The sequence below is a fragment of the Marmota monax genome, unplaced genomic scaffold (assembly GCF_021218885.2).
Source record: "Marmota monax isolate L192 unplaced genomic scaffold, Marmota_monax_Labrador192_F-V1.1 WCK01_AAM20220418_F8-fsc00095, whole genome shotgun sequence".
Taxonomy (NCBI): domain Eukaryota; kingdom Metazoa; phylum Chordata; class Mammalia; order Rodentia; family Sciuridae; genus Marmota; species Marmota monax.
Window position 1 is genome coordinate 6285063 of NW_026695244.1, and position 18834 is coordinate 6303896.

The window sequence follows — 18834 nt, forward strand, 5'->3', positions numbered from 1 at the left end:
TTAAAAAGTTTTCTGTACTATTTGGAAATGTAGGGTAAACAGTTTAGATTAAAAACTAGCTGGGATTTGGAAAAATTTTGTCAGCAAGTATCTTGAAATCATGACTGGAGTATAGATCTGATTCATAGTTTTAAAATGTTTTAACATTATATCTGATATGTTTCTTAAAATTAGCTGGGCATGGTAGTGCACACCTATGATCCTACCAACTTGGAAAACTGAGGCAGGAGGATTGAAACTTTTAGGCTACCCTCAGCAACTTTGCAAGACCCTGTCTCAAAATAAAAAGGGATAGGGCTATAGCTCATTGGTAAAGTGACTCTGTGTTCAATCTCCAATATAAAAAAAGGTTTCTTAAAATTGTACAAGTGTAATCCTGAATCTATGTTCACAGAAGGGAAATTCAGACAATATTGAATTCTAAAGTATATAAAGAATACAAATTAAAAGTCATTGTCCTATAAAATTCTATAAATCCTCTTCCTCTTCAGAGCTACCACTTTAGTGCTTAATTTCTCATACCTTTTTGAAACATGCATGCATCTTTATAACCACTTGCTTTACTTGTGTGTGTATGTATTTTACATAAATGGTTATCGTTAATAGTATGTCATTATATTGTATATAGATTTCATGCTTTTTTACTGCTGTAATGTTTTTAAAATGGTTCTTCTAATGATGGATGATTATTTTATTTTTTTGGTATTAAAAAAATCTTACAGTGAAAGCCCCTGAAATGTATCTTTGTGAACTAGTCAATAATGAGAGTTTCTCATTTACTCATAGTTGTTTTATAGTTTGGATGTTACTGTGTTGATTATTTGTGGAAGATATTTCTCTCAGAGCACTTTTCTTGGGGACTTCATGAATGTTTTAAATAATAATGTACTCAAGTCTGTTATGTTTGCCTTTGTCATCTGTGCTTTGTGGATTCTAATATTTCTAAACTATTTATATTCATTTCCATAGAAATATTTTCACTTCCATTTTTGTTACTTGTAAAACACTTTTGTAGAATTCTATGATGATACCAAGATGTATAAGCATGCAATATATTGTGATGATGTATAATAATAACATAAGGATCAGTAACAATTTTTAATATTAATTTCAGAGTAATAAAATAAATGCAATTTATTCTGGAAAAGCATTGGGGTTTTTTTGTGTTATTTGTGGAATAACTATAAGTATTCCCTCATAATAAATTCATTTTTGTTGGGTAATATGGTAGGCACTGAATGATAACAATTGTACACTAGAAACATCCCTTTTTTCCCCAAAGTTTTAGACAGGATTGCTTCCCCAGTTATCAGAAATTTCCATAACCTGACTATTTTTGCTACTAGTAATTGCTCTTCACTTAACTCTTGCTGCCATGCAATACCAGTTTACACAACATATATACCTTTAAGCTCTTAGCAAAACAAGGTAAATTAACAAATGTCAGTTCTGATTGACTTAGCCAGAACTTCATAATTAAACATTCAAAAAAGTAGTTTATTTCTCTGTGTGAGTATGTATGTTGATAGTGTAATGTTGCATACTATACATGAGTAAGGAATCAGAACACTAACTTTTTCAATATTTGGAGCCTCTACTTTGGCTTTGGTGGTCTTTTATTTCACTTTTCTGTATTGCTAAACACAACTTAGGCTCTTAAAATGTGGGCTGATTTTTGTTCTACCACCAATAATCTCCTATGAGAGTGCTTTATAATTTTTGTGCTGCTTCCTTTAGGAGAAAATACTTTTATAGGACGTACCATAAAGCCAGTGTCTCACAGACTGTCATTTTTAGCTTGCTTTTCTTCCCTATCCCCTCTCTACCTGATGGGTATTATTTGGGAAAATTACAATTGTTGGTGCCAAGAAGGGAAGATTCAAGGAATAAAGAAGTCCCTTATTTCGACATGAATTAATATCACATTCTGAAGAATAATCAAGGGAATAGGTTGTTGTTTTTTGATGTTGTTGGGTTGTTTTGTTTTATTAAAGGGACTAGAACTTTTATAGCTAAGCAAATTGGGACAAGTTGGCTAATAATTCAATTACATTATATCTTAACTAGTTTTCTAAATGCATTTGCTTTCCTAACAACCACATATACCTATTTATAACTTGAAATTTGCCTTTAAAGTCACAAAAGCACAAAGCACTGTAGTGCTTGTAACACTCTTCCATATTATTGTAGGTAACTAAATGACCATGGAATCTGGAGCAGAGAACCAGCAGAGTGGAGATGCAGCTGTAACAGAAGCTGAAAATCAACAAATGACAGTTCAAGCCCAGCCACAGATTGCCACATTAGCCCAGGTATAAAATATGGAGAGATTCCAACCTGTGTCTCTTTCAAGAGGAATATGTTTCCAAGAGAATTTCGGTTCTATTGCAGAGATGTTGTTTGAATATCCCATTTCCTGTTCACTTAATATTGGGCTATGTTTAGAAATAATAGTATTAATTCAGTAACATAACAGTAAAATGTATCATTAAACACTAATACAGTATTTGTAGTTACATGATCCAGAAATATTGACATTTTTAACTGATGTGTAAATTAATTGTCTCTTTCAAACAAGGGCGAGAACCTTGGTTATGACAGATTTTTTTTTTCCTATCATAGAACTTATCAACATGGAGGTAGAGATAGTATGAAAGCCACTGCTTATATATGCTTAAATTAGAAAATAGGATAAGGCAAATAAATTGATATTTTAAAGATAATACTGAGTTCTTTGATTTTTGTCTTTGTCTTAAACATCCTGTCTTTAAGGGTATATTCTCTTGTACTAGTTTTTTGTTCTCATTTTTTTCCCTAAAATATTTTGTTAACAACTTTGTACCTGGACACACGTGAGAAAGGTGGTTAATATAAAAAGCAAATAGGAAATGGAAATCTGCTAGGCAAGAAATTGGTATTGCCTATTTAAGATGAAAGCTCCTAGGAAAAATAACCCTGGTAGAAGCTCTGGTATATCTAGCTGTAGTTTCCCAAGAATTTAAAAGCTCTGAGGGAAGTTACTGAACAAGAATGAGTCTTAAAAAATTGAGGACTCATCACAATTGGGGTAGTGTGTCGTGGCTGGGGAAACTGGCTAAGCTAAAATGTGGGCCAGATCCTGGAGCTCCAGCAGGAATATAGTCAGGAGTTTTTCCTAAGATACCCAGGGCCCACTTCCAGCTCTCAAAATAAGATAAAGTGAATACACTTGGAGATGGTGAATTTACCCAGACAAGGCAGGGCATAAACATTATAGGGTCAAGTTAAACAAGCACAGATGAGAATCTGAGCTCATCCAAGCATTCTGCCCTGCAGGCATCTTAGTGATTCAATTCTCAATATATCTATTTCTGGTCACACTATTCTATCTGGTCTGGATGTCCTCTGAGTCCTTTATATAGTGTCATCATGGGAATTCTTTTCACTCTACTGATATTTTTTCTTGTAGGTTTTGTGTTCTTGATACAGAAAAGTGTGTATAGTGGTATCTTGAGAAAGGATTCTTGGTAAAGACGAAATTTTTTTTTTTTTTTTTTTTTTTAATTTTGAAAGCATTGATTCACAGTCAATTTATTTTAATGTTGTTCTTTAAAAAGACTAAACTTATCTTTCATCTCTGGTACCTTATAAAATCTCTTTGGTCATGGTACTTCAAAATTTCATTATCATGGGGATTGATAAGTTGGATCAGTTTTTATCCTGTATGTTCAATGAGACCTTTTGTAATGAAAACTCATGTCTTCTATTATGGGACATTTCTTTAAATTATTTGTTGATGATTTTCCCCCCTTCCTCTTCCTCAGTTCTTGCTAGGATTCTTATGATCCAAAGGTTATAGCTCTAGGAATGTTTTTCTCATTTTCTTTTATTTTCTCTCCTGTTTTTCCTCATTTTGTTCTGCTCTCTGGGATATTTCCTCAATATATTCCAACCCATCTGTTGAATTTGTATTTCTACTATCATGTTTGCAAGAGTTTTGTTGAATAGTCCTTTAATGTTTTAATAGCATCCTGTGTTTCACAAAGATAATATTTCTTCTTTATCTTGAGAATTACTTTTTGTTGTTGTTTCAAGTTTTTTTTCCTACATAGACTTTCCATTATACAGTTCACCTCCCATTGTTTTGGTCTCCATCTTTCATATTAGAGGCTTTCTCCAAATGTTTGATAACGTGGTTATCTGCTCAGGTTTAAAATTGTGGGTTAGGGATGTAGCTTAGAGACAGAGCACACACCTAGCATGTATAAGGCTCTGGATGCAGTCCCCAGCACCAAATAAGTAAATGAAAGTAGGGGACTAAGATGCTTTTTAGAAGCTTTGTAGATGTGTTAGGGTCCTAATAGCTATGAGCATTGAACTTTGCTGTAGGGTAATTGTGGTTGCCCTAATGTCAGTATCTTTAGATCTTCTTGGTATTAAGTTCCCCAGAGGATTCACTAGTCCTCTTACAGGGAAAAGGCCTGGAGCCAAGTGAGAAAAGAAGACTAAGGTTTAGTAGCCACCTACAGCAATGCTTGATGTTAAGCAATCAAACCCTTTGTCCAAAGAATAAATCTCCATTTTTCTTTTAGAATATGGTGGATTATTCTTCCATAGGGAGTTGGGATTGGTCCCCAGTTGCTTCTCAAAGAACCTTCAACCAGCATTTCTTGTTTTCAGCCTCTTTTCACTCTTATCTCCCAGGATGCTATATATCCTGAGATTTGTGATTTTGTGCTGCCAGTCAGGCTTGCCCCATATTAGCTCATGAGACAGTCTCAGATCCTAATTCATTACTGTTCTCTCCAGTCTCCAAAATAACAGGTTATTACTATTACTTATTTCCTTTCCTTTTGTCCTAAACTTTGTCTGTTTCTGCCTATAAAAATTAAGCCGTTGAAGCCATTAAAGAAGATTATTAATAGTATTTATTAATAATATTTAAAGATGGAATAGTTTCATAATAGTGTGTCATAATAATCAAATGTTCCTATATGCTTTAAAACACATCTAGAAAATTCACAGCAAAATACTAATAATGATTAGCTCTGTGTGATAGCATTATAAAGGCTTTCAATTGTAGACATGTATGTGTATTTTATAAACTTAAAATGAGAGGAGCTATTGTGAAGAGTGATCAGGGTAGGAAAGGGATTATCTATTAAAGTCAGATTGTTATTTACCCTAGAAAACTCAGTAAAGAGAATATAATTGCTTCAAATATTAGAAGAGCTTTTTATGAAATTAAGGTGAGCTACTCTGAATAATCTTAAGGTTGTGCCTCTCAGACTTTAGGGTTGAAGTATCTTTGAATCCCTTCAGATTCTGACTTTACAAATGACACCCTATATGATTAATGCAGGTAGTCCAGGGAACACATTTTGAGAACCAAATAAAACTAAGCCTTAAAGTGGCCAGAGAGAAAGTGATTAATATGGAAGGATTTCCTAATATTTTAAGATGGAACCTCCTGGTTTTAACCTGTATGCCAAAGACTTTTCTTTGGTAGGGATCTTTCCCCAAAACTTTGGAGTGAAATGTTTACCTGCATGCTAAACATCTTTGCATATTCAGATGTCAGTAATTCCATTATCTTCTACCATGACTTCTACTATCAGAAACCTTGTCCTTACTTCTTGCATTCTCTTTCTGTTTATCCATATTCTCATACATGAATCATGTGGGTCATCTTTGATTTTTCCCTCATCTATTCATAAAGTCTTTGTTTTTCCTCCAGATCTTCACGAAATCTCTTTTCTCACTCCCATCCTTACCACTACTACTGCACTGTGTTCTGCTCTCATCTCTCACCTTAACTACTGCACTGACTTTCTCATTTTGTCTCTACACCTCCACCATCCCCCATGTATAAATCAGTCATGCTGCCACTGAAAGTATCTAATACGAACTTCAAACCTCACCATCATACTAAAGAAGTTAAAAATCTTTTCATTGCCTTCCCCAATACTCAGGATAAAATACAGGGTTTTTTTGTGTTTTTTTTTTAACATTTATTTTTTAGTTGAAGGTGGGCACAATAGCTTTATTTTATTTTCATATGGTGCTGAGGATCGAACCCAGTGACTCAAGCATGCTAGGTGAGCGCTCTTCCTCTGAGCCACAACCCCAGCCCAAAATACAAGTTCTTTATGTGACATATACTAAGGCTTTTATGACTAGTTTATTTATTCCCTGCCTACCACTGTTCCTGGATGTCTCCTGATTTCGTACATGATACAGTAACACACTTATTTGCTGTAGTAGTACTGAATTGTTTATCCCTCTCTACCATGTATAAACTACATTGTTTCTCTTTGCTTTTGTCAGTACTATCCTCTCTGCTTGAAATTTTGTGCCTTCTCCCCTGTAAATCATCAAATACATGTTTAACTTGTATTCATTGTTTTAAATTCACATTCTTTGGTAGCCTCCCCTCTTAGGTTGGACTGAATAGCTCTCCTCAGTATGTTCATTTTTCTTTTAACAAGCCTCATTACTCCATTGAGTTGCATTTACTAGTGTGTCTTCTCTACCCCATTCCTTCATAAACACATGTCAATAATTTTTTTATTGTCAGGGACCCATATCTTTATTTCATTTTTGTAGTTTCAATTTATACATTATTCCTGACAGTAGGTCCCAGTAACTATTTACCAAATGAGCAAATAAAATTCCTACCCTGAATGTGTTAAGAGTATAAGAACAATAAGTACCATCTGATACACATGACTTACAGTCCCTTTTAACTTGACTATTGACTCATTAAAATTGCATACTTTTGCTATAAGGGAAATGTTTTTTTTTTTTCTATATTCTTTTAGCTCTATCCCTTTATTCATTCAAAATGAAAACAAACTTCTAAAACATCATATATTGTCACTTTATAATCATTTTTAAGAAGAGGATTAGAAATTTTCAGTTATAGTGTCTATTAATACTTTCTCATTAATGAAAAGGTATGCTCGGGAATAGTTAAAAAAGAAAACTGAATTGCATATTGTAAGGTGTATATTCTTAGGTCAGTTTTGTTGAAGTTGGAGAACAGTTAAGGTTTTAGAATGTGTCATATTTAACTTGATACTCTGAAGAATTTTATGTTCCTTCAAGGCCACTATATCTGTTGACCTTGGGGAAATCCATCTCTTTGAAGATTTGTTATTAAACAGCAGTAATGATCCCCAGTCTTCAGTTTCTTGGAAAAATGAAATGATAGTTGGATATGCAAGTAGGTGGGAAAATGTAACATAACATACAAATAAAGTGGTACTTAGTGTTTAGAAGAAATCTGTTAGAATTTTTATATTACATTAAAATAACTTGTGTTTTTTCGTCACTTAAGAGGAGTTGTAAGTGGAGGGGAGAGGGATATGTAGGGGTGTTGTGTTTTAAAAATATTAAATCTAATCACTGGTTTCTTTTACATCAATGAGTACTTGTGTTTCAAAAAGGTCATGTTTTTGGTTCTAAAAAGTTACTTCATATTGAACCTGAGTAATCCCAAGAAAGTATCTGTAATGGTAATTTTTTTCCATGTTCAACACTGTAGGTTTCTATGCCAGCAGCTCATGCAACATCATCTGCTCCCACCGTAACTTTAGTACAGCTGCCCAATGGGCAAACAGTTCAAGTACATGGAGTTATTCAGGCCGCCCAGCCATCAGTTATTCAGTCTCCACAAGTCCAGACAGTTCAGGTATGTGTATAAAAAGTTCTGCATATACTTTTATATATGTTGTTAATAGCCATTTCTGTCTCCTTTCATAAATTATGAAAATAAGGACACGTCTAGTTTAGAGTTTATTTTAGTTCACAGTAAAGGAATGTGCTGCATCTGAATAGTTACCTTATGTATAGGAACATATATACACAAGAAGAGACATTAAAAATGGCTCTTTCTTAAGCTTTAGAAAAAAAAAAAAAAGAATTGATTGGGAAATAGTTAAATACATGAGATAAAGTGGAAATGTTTGGGAGAGACTGACACATCTAAGTTAAGGAAAATTAAGATATAAAAATTGTAATTTTGTAATTATTTTATAAACCCTCATTTGGGTGAAAAAAGAATCTTGATAAAATATAAAATAATAATCTTACTTAATATTATTTGAACCAAGGGATCACATAAAACATTTTAATATTGGCTGTATATAGGACTTTCATTTATAGTATATAACTTTGAAATAATAATATATTTAGAAAGTACATTTTCAGGGCTGTTGATTATACTAGGTGTTATCTATCCTATTCTTTGGAGAGTTTGTTCCTTTGGTTTGATCTCCAAAGGGAATAAAGGCACTTTAGACCTCTGAAGTGACTACTCTGTTTTAACTGTAGGGAACCAAGAGCAGTATAGGATATTTGCAACTGAGCTTATTGAAATTAAAAAAAAAAAAAAAAAGACTTGAACATTCATTCAAGTAGGCCATAACCCCAGCCTCCCATTTCATATTTTTTGCTTCACAGTCTTCCTGTAAGGACTTAAAAAGACTTTTCTCCGGAACGCAGGTGAGTCCTAGGTCCTAGATTTGAAGAGAACTATTATTAGAAAGGAAGGTGAGAAATTACTGTTTATGTCTTTGTCCTTCTCTATAAACATGGAATTTCATAGTTTCAGTAATAGTCTTAGAGGTCTTCAGATCTTAGCCAAACTTGTTGACTACAGCTACCCCTTACTTTATTACTTGTATCCCCTATATAACATTTCCCTTCCAAATTGTAGTCCAGAATTACTTGAATACTTTCATAGAAAGGAAGCTGTATCTCTTGGCATAATCTATTTAGAATTAGGGGTGATTGCTAAAATGTTCTTTCCTGTGGTTAGCCAGAATATCTTTCTAAAATTTTCACCTGGTGGTCTCATTTCCATCCTCGGAAACTAGATTAACAAGTAATTCCTTTTCTGTTGATCTGCTTTCTCTTCCCCATTTCCCTCACCCTTCCTATTTATAAGAAAAAATTCAGACTGGACAAAGTTTTGTTTTTCTTCAGGCTTTTTATTATATGGTATACCTTTGGTATTCCTCTTTACCATCCTGGTTGTTTTCTACTGAGTGAGAATGTGGTTTCCTTGAGTATGATAGCCAGAACTGCTTAATATCTATAGAGTGGGGAGGTGCCCCCTCTCTCCTGGAAGCATTCTATTAATGTCATCAAAGGATTTTGTCAGCCATATTATACTGATCATTGAGCTACTATTAGTTCCTCTACTTCATTCTGTCCTTGTGCTTTCAGTTTCCTTCAACTCTTTACTTAAGCAGTGGGGATAATGTTTCCTTGTGAAATCAAGTTGGATGAATTTCCATAAGATACTGGGAATAGACTTTGTTAGTAAGTAGGAGATAGTATTTCCAAATAATTATAAAAGAATTTGATGTTTCTGTGGAATCACAATGACTGATTCCTTCGCCTTAGTTTTTAATTCATTGAATGCTACCTTACCATTCTCTATACTCTTCTGTTACTAATTCCCCACCCTGTCTTCTTCTTGATGACAATGAAAAGAACTTGGCCTGCTAATCAGTCAGAACACCTAAATTCTAGATCCAGTGTGCATATTTATAAGTCAAATGACTTTGTTCATGTTAGCTTTTACTTTTTACTTTTTCAATTAAAGAAGAAAGTCTTGCTGTGAAAAAGATTACAATTTTTGGTTATAATATATGATTTAATTGATTATATTCTTAATTCTAATGTTGGCAACATAATTCTGAGGATTATGTAAACATGAATAGAAATATGTATTCATATTTTCAAGAACATATTTTACATTAAGGTGAATTTACAAAAGAAATGTTGGACTTCTTGAAACCTAGATTCTATAAATAGAGATACAATTATACACTTTTTTTCTTTAAAGGGCCTCAATGGTCACTTCAGCTGGCTAACAGAAATAAATATTAATAAGTAGGCTCTAATGTCTGTCTTTCCTAGGTCATAATAAAGCTACATTTATTCTGCAAAAAAATTAAAATAACTAGGAAATAATTTACATCAGAAAAGTGATCAAACAAGAATAGAAATTGCCCCTCAAACTTCTATATGAGAGAATATTGGAACATAGCAAAGTTTCAATATTATGCATGATATATACTTCTTTTGATGGGAAGAATAAGATATTAAGACTTCTGTTTATATATTTTTGTTTAAAAATATTAGAAACTAAGCTATAATGATATTTCATGCACAGCTTGACTTTTGGTACTCTAACTTTATTCCTATGTATACGCATAAATTCCCTCACAGATTGTGTGAGAATGCTCACAGAAATACTGGGAGTTGCATTGTGTATGGGGGTTGACAGTTACATTCATTACTTTTGGCCACATTTTACTATAGTGCAGTTTAAATGTGACAGAGGATTCACAGATTATATTACTTACATCCATTTCGTCAACAAATGTTTATTGATCACATCCTGTGTGCCAGTCATTGTTCTAGGTGCTATCAGACAACAGTGAACAAACAGTACATCTCTATTCTCATGAAGATCACATTTGAGTGAAGAGAGACAGACTATGAAAAAATAAAATATGTCAGTTGAGGATAAGTGCTGGAAAGATTAATAAAATGATAAAGGAATAGAGAAAGACATAAAGGGGAAGGATGTTTAATTTTATGGAAGACGGCAGTAAAGGTGGCTAAGCCAAGAAGATAACCAAAGCATATCCAAAGATTTGGAAATAAGAGTATGATTAGGATATCAAGGAATAGCAAGGTGTTGCTGGAATAGAGTAAGCAAGGAAGAGAGTAGTGATGAGAATTTTGATAGTCTTTTTAATACTTTGTAATGTGGGGACAAAAGTAAAAGTTTGTGCAACATAGTCTGTTATTATATAGCAAAGTATTTAAGAGTTGTTTAACTTCAGAATGGATTGCTTTTGGGTTTTTTGTTGTTTTTGTTGTGTTCTTTTGTTTTTAACCTAAGATAATTTTTCCCAATTTTCTGATCTTTTCAATGTTGGCAGGCAAGAACTTACAAGGGATATCTTACCTAAGATGTTTTTGAAAAAAGAAATCCATTTTAATTACCTTTCATGGGGGAAGTGCTATTTTAATCATGAATGTGATAATTTTTGAAAGAAACTTTTGCTGTGGAGATAGCATTTTGAAAATAGAAATTTGAAAATTTTTTTTCTCTTGCAAACCATGAAAGTTTGCCTTAAGTCTATCTACTTTAAGACTTAAGTAGCTGGGCGCAGTGGTACATGCCTATAATCCCAGCAGCTGGGGGAAGAGGGCTGAGTCAGGAGGCTTAGAAGTTGAAAGTGCTAGTAATGCTGATTAGTGGTTAAGCGCTTCTGGGTTCAATCCCATTTTTTTTTTTTTTTAATATCCCCAAAGAATAGAAAAAGGAAAAAAATAGAATTTCCTCAACTGTTCAGAAGACTTCTAGTTTTAGCAGGTGTTGAACTTAATTTATTAAAAATATGAAATTATAACACCACCTTCCTGTTGACTTGAAGCATGCAATAATTGACTTAAAGCCAGGGAGTGAAAATACACTATATAGATTTCATTAATGACTAGCAAAATTTGTAGAGAAAAATGGAAAAGCATTGTTTTATTTTGTAAGTACAGTCTCAAAGTGTACTTTTGAGACTTAACTTTTGTTATCTACATATTCAGTTGAGTTCCCCTTTTCAAAGCTAGCAAACTTTAAATCAACATTTAAATAACCTAAGCCCAGAATCATATTCTGAATCACTTTTATAATCTTTTAAAAAGATTATATATTATAAATATATTTATATAAATACTTTTGTATGCTTATATAAATATGTAGATACTTTTAAAATTTATATATTTATATAAACATAAACAAATCAAAGTTGAGAAATATAGAGCTAAAGCTTTATATCTATAAGTAGTGACTTGGTGTTTTGAAAATTTCTTGACTTTCAAAAGTAGCCAAAATGAAAGACGTATCAAAGGAACTCAGGAAGAGATTAATAAGAGAGATGGCAAGAGGTGAGGGACAGAGGAAGTTATACTATCTTTAGAATGAGATTACCTGTGATACTTCTAGTTGGAATATATGGTTGTTTTAAATCTGTTAAGTTTATATTGAACTATAATTAATAACTATAAAATGGATTTTTAATATGATTTTTATTCTCAAGTATGGGTTCAATATAATTTTTGTTTCTAAGGATTTAATTTTTTTAGAGCAGTTTTAGGTTCACAGTAACATTATGGAAAATAGAATACCCTCCCCACTGTATAGCCTCCCTCATGTTAACTTTCCCCACCAGATTGGTACATTTGTTAAAACTGAACCTACATTTACAACATTGTCCAAAGCCCATAGTTGACATTAGGCTGCACTCTTAACATTGGTACATTACATGGTAGTTTGATTTCATTTAGGGTAGGAAATGTTACATTCATTATGTGATATTGAATAGTCACTATTCTGTTTATATTAAAGAGTTAGTCACTAAATAGTGGTAAGTTAATTCTGTCTATCTGAATTGACTTTTTTTTTTTTAATCTTTTATCTTTGCAGTTCAGTAATCTAAATACTCCCTATAAGGAAAGGAAAGCACCATTTTCATTTATTTGGGAATTTTGGTTTTTGCAGTATTGGATCTTGAACCCAATATCCAATACTGGGTTTATCACTGAGCTACATCCCCAGCCCTTTTTTGTTTTTTATTTTAAGACGTCTTGCAAAATTAATGAGGCTGGCCTGAAACATCTGATCCTACTGCCTTAGGTTCCTTAGTTGCTGGGATTCCAGGTGTCTGCCATTCAGTGCAACATCGTTTTTTAGTGACAGAAACAAATGAAACTGCAAAAACAGAAGTTAGAATATTGTTTCTATACATTGTTGGGGCATTAACTAAACTGTGAATGAAGTAGGGGATAAACAGATACTTCACAGCTTGAAGTTATCATGGAGAATTTGTGGCTATGAAAGAACATTTTGAATTCTGTTTCTATATATATTAAAATTCTTGGATCTAGAATCTGTTTGTCTAAAGATAACGTAAATTTAGCAAAGATTTACAAAATGAATTATTAAAACGGACTACTACTGAAGGACTAAAGATAAATTATTTTAGATAACAGTTAATAAATATCCTGAAAATTTTGCTAAAATTGCTTTAATATGTTTTTATTTCTGTCTTTACCACGTAATTTAGATCAGAGAAGAGCAAAATTTCTACTAAGGGCCACAAATTCACTTCGAGGGGGAGGGAATCAAAGGCCACATATAAAAAAGCAACATCATTTCAAAATTATTATGTGGGTGGTTTGTATAGCTTGCTTTAATAAGTTTCAGCTTGGAAGAAAGTCCTCCTATGTTACTGTATGTCCTTAAGAGATGGTTTTATCTCTAGCAGTTAGAAAAATGCAAATCAAAACTACACTGAGACTTTATCTCACTCTAGTCAAAATGGCAATTATCAAAAACACAAGTAACAATAAATTTTGGCAAGGATGTCGGGGGAAAAGGTACACTCATACATGCTGGTAGAACTGCAAATTGGTGTAGCCACTACAGAAAGCAGTATGGAGATTCCTCAGAAAACTTGGAATGGAACCACCATTTGACCCAATCATTCCACTCCTCAGTTTATACCCAAAGGACATAGCCACATCATAGCAGCTCATTTCACAATAGCCAAACTATGGAACCAACACAGTGTCTTTCAACAAATAAATGATAAAGAAAATGTGGTATATATATCCAATGGACTATTTCTCAGCCATAAAGAAGAATGAAATTATGACTTTTACTGGTACATGGATGAGCTGGAGACTTTCATTCTAAGCGAAATAAGTCAATCCCCCAAAAGGCTGAATGATTTCTCTGATATGCAGTTGGTAATTCATAATAAGGGATTGGGGTGGTGGTAGATTAGACAGAGGTGAATGAAGGGAGGGGAAAGGGATATTGGGGGTAGAAAGGATAGTAGAATGAATTGGATATTATTACCCTATGTGTATATATGATTACATGACCAGTGTAATTCTACATCATGTACAACAAGAAGAATGAGAAGTTATACTCCATTTATGTATGATGTGTCAAAATGCATTCTCCTGTCATGTGTAACTAATTTGAACACTAAAAATAATTTTTTAAAAAAGGTTATTATATAACAATGGGCATATGTAAGTGAAGCAGAGGGCAAAGAAAGAAAGCCACAGAGGAACTAAGTAGATTCTGAGTGCAGTATTAATAAAGGTAACAACTGTTTATCAGTACCGTCCACTTTGAGTTTAGTCTCGTTCCTTGAATTTCTGACGCTCTGCTAAGACCTGTTCACAGATCCGTTATCTATGAGAAAGTTTATGCAGATGCTGTGTTGAGTGGGCTAGTTACAGCAGCTACAACTAATAATTGGGAAATTTTCCTTCATGTTCCTTTGGCAGTACTTTGTAGCATTATTACTCTGTTGAGAATTATAGACTGAATTCAGCCTTGCCCATCATTTCTGGATCCATTAATTGTTGCCTACTGATTCTTAGGTCTTTCAAACTAGGCATCATATACTTTAAAGTTTGATGGACATAATACTTTACTATAGGTGTATTTTACAAAGCATTACTAGATTTAACTGATTTCTTTGTAAGGTGAATGTCTATTCTCTAGAACCCTTAGGCTCTGACTGCATACAGAATATCTTTGGAATTTGTCAAGTATCTTTGAAGTACTTACGATTTTTCATATTGCCATGGTCATATATTTTGATGTGGACCTAACCCACACAGATCCCTTTGTCTTGGCTAAATCTAATTCTAATTCTGATAGCATCATGTGCACCTCTTTCGGAAAAGAGTATGTGACCCCTACAGTTTAGACTATAGAAATCTGTAAATATGAATTTGACAGACAAGCACATTTAGGTGAGAGAACTTCTAGTTTAGAAACAGTCTAAAAATGCTACTGGGTTGTTGCTTCTGACAGTACTGGTTTCAGACTGAAATAGTCTGGAATGAGACTGGAAGGAACCAGCAAGATTTTGATGCTGGTAAGGATGTCTAAAACAGAGATGCTAAGTATTAACAGGAGTTTTACTTCTTCATAGCTTTGTTACTTGGGTGAGTTACCTAACCTCTTTGTGCTTTAGTTCTTTTATCTATAATATGGATATAGTACTAGTAACTATCTGGTGCCTGATGTTACTGTACTAAGTAATGTACTAGATATAAATATATGCCAGTGCTTTAGTATAGCACCTGACACATAGTAAATTTTCAGTAAATTATTTTTTCTATTATCCCATGTAAAATCTTTATTCACATATCTTCATTTATTTTCAGTCTAGGGATGCTTACCAGAAATGCATGATTCTTTACCTTGGATTTTAGCTTAAAAAATAATTGTAGAATGCCAACTTTTAAACTTGTCTATATGAAACAGGATTTTTCCCTTACTTGCTAGAAACAACTGGGGAATGTGGTGAGGGATCATTAATTTTATTTGTACAATTTTAAGTAGTGCATAAGTGTTTGCATCAGAATTAAAGGGGAAATATTTGTATAGTCTCTATATAGACTTCTGACCAAATATTTAGTCATTCCTTCCCTAATGTCAGAAACCTTGTTTAAGTTGGCAGTTGTGTCCTAACAGCTGACAAGAAAAACCTGACATAAATAATACTGATGAGTTCAGGATTGATTACATGGAGTCTTGAAAGAAATTAAGGACAGATGTTTTCAGGACAAATATTTTGGTTTCTCTAAATTCAATTTAAATATTCTATAAGTTAAGTAAAGGGGAAGGGAGGGGAGAGTGGTTGGTGCGGTTGTCTCCCATTAAAAACCTAACCATGTATAAGACTTAAATATATGTATTCTTTTGTATTCAACCATAAAGTTAATGAAATTTTTTGGAAACTAAATTTGATTATCAAGATCAAGTTCTTCTTTATTTTCAGATTTCAACTATTGCAGAAAGCGAAGATTCACAAGAGTCAGTGGATAGTGTAACTGATTCTCAAAAACGAAGGGAGATTCTTTCAAGGAGACCTTCCTACAGGTATGAAATTTAATAATTAGAACTTGGAATCAAAGATGTACAGGAAGCCTTAGATAGTTGCAGGTAAAGATATGTCAGAAGATTGGTTTACTGATCAAGCCAGTATTATAGGTGATTTATCTTTATCTCAAGTTACTTCCCAAATAAGTTTATCATATAGAATAAGCTTGTCTTATAAAATAAATTATTCTTAACTCTGAGCATTTCTGGATAAACACTACTTTTTTCTGGTTCTGATTTTGTAGACTGCTGGGTGCTGCTTTTTTATTTAAAAAAATACATTTGATAGTTATTGGATTTTCTAGTTATGTGTCAGTTCTGAGGCTGTTATTCATCTACGTGGCTACATGTTTACAAGCCATTTTTATGCCATGGTACTTAGCAGATAACTATTTATTAGTTGTTTTAGGGTGATGCTTTGCTGACATTCTCTAATTTTAGAGGCACCATACTATACTTTTTGTTTTCAGCTATAGATGTTGCTTAGTCCATGCTTTGTCTCCAAGGTAGACAAAAACCATTCGTCATATGTAGAAACATCTGCAGGAAGGACAATTCCAAAAATATTGATTAATTTACCTTAGAGTTTAATGAATTATAATTTAGAGTTTAATGACTTATAATTATCTTCCTTTTTATTAGTCTAACATTTCTATTTATGTATATGTCAATTTTTTTGATGAGGTGGTTGTCACTCCCTGCTCCCACTTGTTTAGCTACTAAGCCAACCCCTTTCTCTATCCCCACATTTAGATTAAGGATCCTAAGTAAATATAAATAAATTGTTTTGAGGGCTTAACTTTTATGATACTAGATATATGTTGTATGCTTTTATGCTAATAGTTTCTATTGTTTTAATATAACTAGTGTTAGATTTTAACTTCAAAGTATAACTCATGATAGTATATATAACACCTTCAATCCTGAAGCAGATCCAGCCAGGTATGCATAGAGCTTCTCTATAAATTTTAGGCAAATATTAGCTATAGGCCTTTTAACATGAGGTTTTTTATTGAAAAATATCATAATTTTTCTTAATTGGCTTGCAGCCTACATTGTAGTAAAGGTCATTTAAATAGTAACACCTTAATGATCAATCAAAAGATGCTTTTAATTGATTAAAATTACATGTTGTATGGAATCTCAACTAAGTTTATTTATTGTATTTCCTTAAGTCTAGATTTTTCTAGTAGATCATTATGTAAACCTAGAGACATAACAGTTATTTGACTTCTCTCTGGGAAATCTACTTGGGAAATCCAGAGAAAGAGTTATTAAAGATAATGACATCTTCACTTACAATCAAACTCCCCACTAGGGCACCTTTAGTTTAAGTTTATGAATTCCTGAAATCTAGCCTCTGTGTCTTGATTATAGTACGGTATCTACTCAAGTTCTTAATATATATGTGTAAGGCTGGAGAAATAGGAATTAATTGATAATAGAAGATGCATTTTTTATTGGAACAACTTTCTATCTTTATAGTGATAAATTTATATCCAGAGGAAGTACTTGAAAAGCACTCTTCTTGGTCTCATTTGGCTTGATATTTTTAGCAGCAATCTAGCAGAAAAACATAGAAGTTGTGCTTATCAAATTTTCAAGTGACAGAACCTTAACAGATAAGTACCCTCATGGATAGGAAAATAAATAAGCTGAAACAAACAGGATAAAATGGTAGTGATAACTGTAAAATGTCTGAAGTTGAGTATAAAATAAAAACAATTTTTAAATTTCTGTTTTAACCACCTTTCTGCCAATTTTCTAATCTTTAACTACTAGTTGTATTTAGACAGTAAATTTTACTTTTAATTAAGGTAGTTCTCTATTTTTCTAGGAAAATTCTGAATGATTTATCTTCTGATGCACCAGGAGTGCCAAGGATTGAAGAAGAGAAGTCTGAAGAGGAGACTTCAGCCCCTGCCATCACCACTGTAACAGTGCCAACTCCGATTTATCAAACTAGCAGTGGACAGTATAGTGAGTAATAGATATTTCTGTTTTGTAAAGAGAAAAGAAAAATTAACGTTTTATTCTCTTTAAGGGAATTATGTAATTTCCAATTTTTTTCTCATTCTTACTGCCACTTTATATTTCCTCTATTGCTTAATATGCAGAGGTCTATATGTAATAGTAGTATTTTCTTCAGAGTTCTATTTAGGATTACTCAATTATGTGAGGTGTTTACATGTTCCTTTGTTTTATGCAGATGCATAATCTAAAGTTTTTTGAAGAACTAAATGAACCTCTATAGATTTTAGTCCTCAGGCTAGGAATGTAGCTCAGTGATAAATGTGCTTACCTAGAATGTATGGTTCCTGGATTCAAGCCCAGTACCAGCAGCAAAAAAAGATTTTAGTTTTCACATAATATCAAGAATAGCATGAGTTTTTTCAGATAAAGGAAAAAAAATTATACCTTGACTATGTTTAAGGCCAAAGATGCTCTTACTATTAATCTATTTTAATACTTTATCTTACCTTCCAAAAGTTGCATTTAAAAATATTCATATTTAATAATGTTTCAAGGGGGGGTGGGGTTGACTTTGTTGTAGTCTGCTAGCACATTCAATTATTATTTCTTTTCATGTAAAAGGTAGTATAGCAAAGTAAGATTATGTAAACACAAGGAAAATTAACTGGATACTTGGTTTTTTGGCTCACAAAAAGCAAAGGTTTCTATTACAAAATTATTCAAATTTTCATTTCATGTTGTCTCTATCTGGCACTTAGAGGTCTCTTCTTACCTCTTACTTTTTCTTATCTTTCACCTCAATCTATTGTAAAGTACTTTCGAATTTTGCATTTTCAAATGAAAATGTATGAATGGTACTCTTTTATTTACTCAATACCTTTGCCTTTTAG

At 32.8% G+C, this 18834-nt stretch overlaps 1 protein-coding gene across 6 annotated transcripts in view; it reads left to right on the forward strand.

Moving 5' to 3' along the window:
- Creb1 (cAMP responsive element binding protein 1) overlaps positions 1–18834 on the forward strand; it is a 64625-nt gene that overhangs the window by 16872 nt on the left and 28919 nt on the right. For 5 of the 6 annotated variants that reach the window (XR_006855863.2, XR_006855865.2, XM_046463114.2 and 2 more), the window contains exons 2-6: positions 2191–2312; positions 7526–7672; positions 8443–8484; positions 15870–15970; positions 17808–17950. Coding sequence is in view for 4 of the 6 variants with exons in the window: in XM_046463114.2 (XP_046319070.1) it covers positions 2199–2312; positions 7526–7672; positions 8443–8484; positions 15870–15970; positions 17808–17950 (547 nt within the window). In the remaining 2 variants the exon portion in view is untranslated. The remainder of the gene's footprint in view (positions 1–2190; positions 2313–7525; positions 7673–8442; positions 8485–15869; positions 15971–17807; positions 17951–18834) is intronic. The other variant, XM_046463115.2, reaches the window with a different exon arrangement.